The sequence below is a fragment of the Eurytemora carolleeae genome, unplaced genomic scaffold (genome assembly GCF_000591075.1).
Source record: "Eurytemora carolleeae unplaced genomic scaffold, Eaff_2.0 scaffold612, whole genome shotgun sequence".
Taxonomy (NCBI): Eukaryota; Metazoa; Arthropoda; class Copepoda; order Calanoida; family Temoridae; genus Eurytemora; species Eurytemora carolleeae.
This window is the reverse complement of record NW_019396569.1, coordinates 182,796-186,382: the sequence shown is the minus strand read 5'-3', so window position 1 is coordinate 186,382 and position 3,587 is coordinate 182,796. Positions and strand designations below refer to the sequence as shown.

At 39.0% G+C, this 3,587-nt stretch overlaps 1 protein-coding gene across 1 annotated transcript; it reads right to left on the bottom strand.

Moving 5' to 3' along the window:
* Positions 1-1,266: 1,266 nt before the first annotated feature.
* Positions 1,267-2,825, bottom strand: LOC111705646 (actin, clone 403). The gene is made up of 2 exons (XM_023478263.1): positions 2,316-2,825; positions 1,267-2,076 (listed from the first exon to the last, which is right to left on the bottom strand). The coding sequence occupies exons 1-2, from the start codon at positions 2,818-2,820 to the stop codon at positions 1,451-1,453; spliced, it is 1,131 nt and encodes a 376-aa protein (XP_023334031.1). The 5' UTR covers positions 2,821-2,825; the 3' UTR covers positions 1,267-1,450.
* Positions 2,826-3,587: the final 762 nt, after the last annotated feature.

The window sequence follows — 3,587 nt, the reverse complement described above, 5'->3', positions numbered from 1 at the left end:
CTAAGAAGACAAAATTTAAAGAAAGAATAATGAAAAGAAACCAACATTTTGCTCAAAGAATTCTAAGAAACATAAAATTAAAATTGAGAGAAATAATTTTTACCTGGGTTTCCTCATGCAAACGCTTGAAAAAAAAAATATTTTATTTATCATTTTAGGAAGACGACAGTGATTCATAAATGTAAGACGATATTGGAGTTTTTCTTATCCAACATTATCATTTATTACATTTTTTTTATTTTTAAAGTTTTTTGATTCTTTTTTTTCAAACTTTAAGGGGTTTTTATCATTGTATTAAAAAATGTTAAAACAATTCAAAATGGTTTTATAAACCTGCAGAACATTTAAAAAAAATCATATTTATAGGGAAAGCAGTTCGCAAATTTGTATGTTCTTTGATCGTTGAGTGTTAACGATCAATTGACTATCAAAATCGTTTTCAAACAAATATATTTACCATCAATTACAATATTTATTTGAAGTATTAGAACTTTAGACAAAGGAGAAGGGAAAGACGACATTACGCATTAATATATCTTTTAGAAGGGTCGTCTTCCTGCCTAGCCCTTTCTTATTCCGTAAATAATATTTCCATTGAAGGCACCGTATTTTAGAAAGTAGCTTTTAAAAAAATAACCTGACACGTTCTACGTTGCTATAGATTATGGATAAAAATAAGACACTGTTTGAAAATTGAAATGTCACGAACAGACAATTCAAATGAAACTTTTTTCTGGAGCTCTTCCTTAAATTATTTGACTCATCTTTGTTAGCAACACAATTTAAATTACAAGAAACTGGATCATGTGAAACGTAACATACCTAAAATAAAAATGTTTTTAACATAAAATGCTTTACCGACACTATTTCTAAGCAAGAAGTTGACTTGCAAAAAAACTGAAAGTTTAAATTTTCCAATAAATAGGACATATCAGTATATTTAAAATACTTCCGACTAATGTAAATCCGGAAATGATTAGCGGACAAAGCTTTACAGGCGACAATCCACAACTAGGAAACCCCATGAGATATTAAGATTTAGTTAATATATGTGGTATATGTGGAATATAAAGATAAAAATATATTTGGTGCAGGAATTGAAAGGAAGCACCTGAAGTAACCATTTTCTTTATCTATAAAAATTTAGGTCAATTCGTTCGGCCAACTTTTCAAAATTCAAAATTTAATAGAGTCCATTTTATTAGGTTTCATAACATCTTACAAATTGATAGATCTAATAATTAACTTTCCAACCTAAGATGCAAGTCATATTAAGCTACAATTATGTATTTACGTTTTTTCAAGATACATGTACATAAATATTATATAAAAGCTAAACTATGCAGAGAGCCATGACCCCCTGAGATCACAGACCATGTGTACAACAGATTTGGAAGAAAATTAATCTTGTTTCAAATAATTAATTTTATGTCTTTAGAGAAATTGTGATTTAGAAGCACTTCCTGTGGACAATGGAAGGTCCGGACTCGTCGTACTCCTGCTTAGAGATCCACATCTGTTGGAAGGTGGAGAGGGAGGCCAGGATGGATCCTCCGATCCAGACGGAGTACTTCCTTTCTGGAGGAGCAATAATCTTAATCTTCATTGTGCTGGGGGCCAGGGCGGTGATCTCCTTCTGCATCCTGTCGGCGATACCGGGGTACATGGTGGTTCCTCCGGACAGGACAGTGTTGGCGTACAGGTCCTTACGGATATCAACATCGCACTTCATGATGGAGTTGTAGGTGGTCTCGTGGATACCACAGGACTCCATACCAAGGAAGGAAGGCTGGAAAAGAGCCTCAGGGCATCTGAACCTTTCATTACCGATTGTGATAACCTGACCGTCGGGAAGCTCATAGGACTTCTCGAGAGAAGAGCTGCTAGCAGCGGTGGCCATCTCCTGCTCGAAGTCCAAGGCGACGTAGCAAAGCTTCTCCTTGATGTCCCTGACGATTTCTCTCTCGGCGGTGGTAGTGAAAGAGTATCCTCTCTCGGTCAAGATCTTCATGAGGTAGTCTGTCAGGTCACGTCCAGCCAAGTCAAGACGGAGAATAGCGTGAGGCAGAGCATATCCTGAAATGGAAATAACGTTAGAAATCTATTGTTAGCTTGATGAATGAAGATAGTGAGTGAAGATCGGAAGATGGGAATTACTTTCACCCCACACCATTACTAGACTGCCCCGGGTGTATAAATCCTTGACAGATGTGCACAATAACAGGTAGATATTGGGGAATTCAATGGCCCTTGAATAGGGTGGGGGGCTAGTGGGGCCAGGGCGGGGGGGTCGAAAGAATAAGGCAAAATTTTACCTTCATAGATGGGGACAGTGTGAGAAACACCATCTCCAGAATCAAGAACGATACCAGTGGTACGTCCAGAGGCGTAGAGGGAGAGAACGGCCTGGATAGCGACGTACATAGCGGGGGTATTGAAGGTCTCGAACATGATCTGGGTCATCTTCTCCCTGTTGGCCTTGGGGTTGAGGGGGGCCTCAGTCAGGAGGACGGGGTGCTCCTCAGGGGCGACACGGAGCTCGTTGTAGAAGGTATGATGCCAGATCTTCTCCATATCATCCCAGTTGGTGACGATACCGTGCTCAATAGGGTACTTCAGGGTGAGGATACCTCTCTTGCTCTGAGCTTCATCTCCAACATATGAGTCCTTCTGTCCCATACCGACCATGACTCCCTGATGACGGGGACGGCCAACGATGGATGGGAAAACAGCTCTGGGAGCATCGTCTCCGGCGAATCCAGCTTTGCACATGCCGGAGCCATTGTCAACGACCAGGGCAGCTACTTCATCGTCACACATTTTGAAAACTTTGTTTTGTCACGTTGTGTTGTGCACAGATAGAACGCCGAAGAGCGAATGATGAACTGAGCGGGTGCTGGAAGCTAATATAGACACAGGGCACGGTTGCAGCCAGTGAGCTGTGTGAGTCAGAAACCGGGTAGAATACACAGACAATTCCTTATAAGGGCATAGAGTCAGTACTCGACTCTGATTGGTCCGCTGGTTTGGTACTCATCCACACAATGCAAGGAGTGCAGGCAGGTCGGGCCAGGTCCCAGGAATTCGAGGTTTAAAAATTTCAAACCATATAGGGGAAGAGAAGGAAACCCTCGTAAGGAGAAGGCTTGAGGTAGGCAGTAAGCACACGTGTTTTATGGAATGCCTTATAACCTATCTATCTATCTTTCAAGCAAAACATAAACTCTTACTTTGAAGTTTCAATTCTTGTTGCATTTACTTAACTGAAGAAGGGAAAATTTGCAATTGGCAGTTTATATCATTATATTGTTTATAATACATCGTATATGTTTACTTTTGCATGACACCCAATATCTTCAGCATATTTGACATATTTGCGTCAAAGCCTTTCTTTAGCATACTTTTACTTTCAATTCTTATCTCAAAATCTCACATACATAATCTTTAAAGATATCATCAATCATCATGGTTTTCATTATTGTCAAGAATAAAATATATGAGGTTTTGTTTTTAATTTTGAAATCCCAATATACTTTTTAAAATCCTATTTAATTGAAAATAATTTAAATATGTTTCATTGGGGTGGG

Coding starts and splice junctions, on each gene's coding strand:
- LOC111705646 (XM_023478263.1), bottom strand. CDS start 2,820: ATGTGTGACGATGAAGTAGCTGCCCTGGTCGTTGACAATGGCTCCGGC. Junction 2,077..2,315: donor CACTGTCCCCATCTATGAAG/GTAAAATTTTGC, acceptor TTTCCATTTCAG/GATATGCTCTGCCTCACGCT.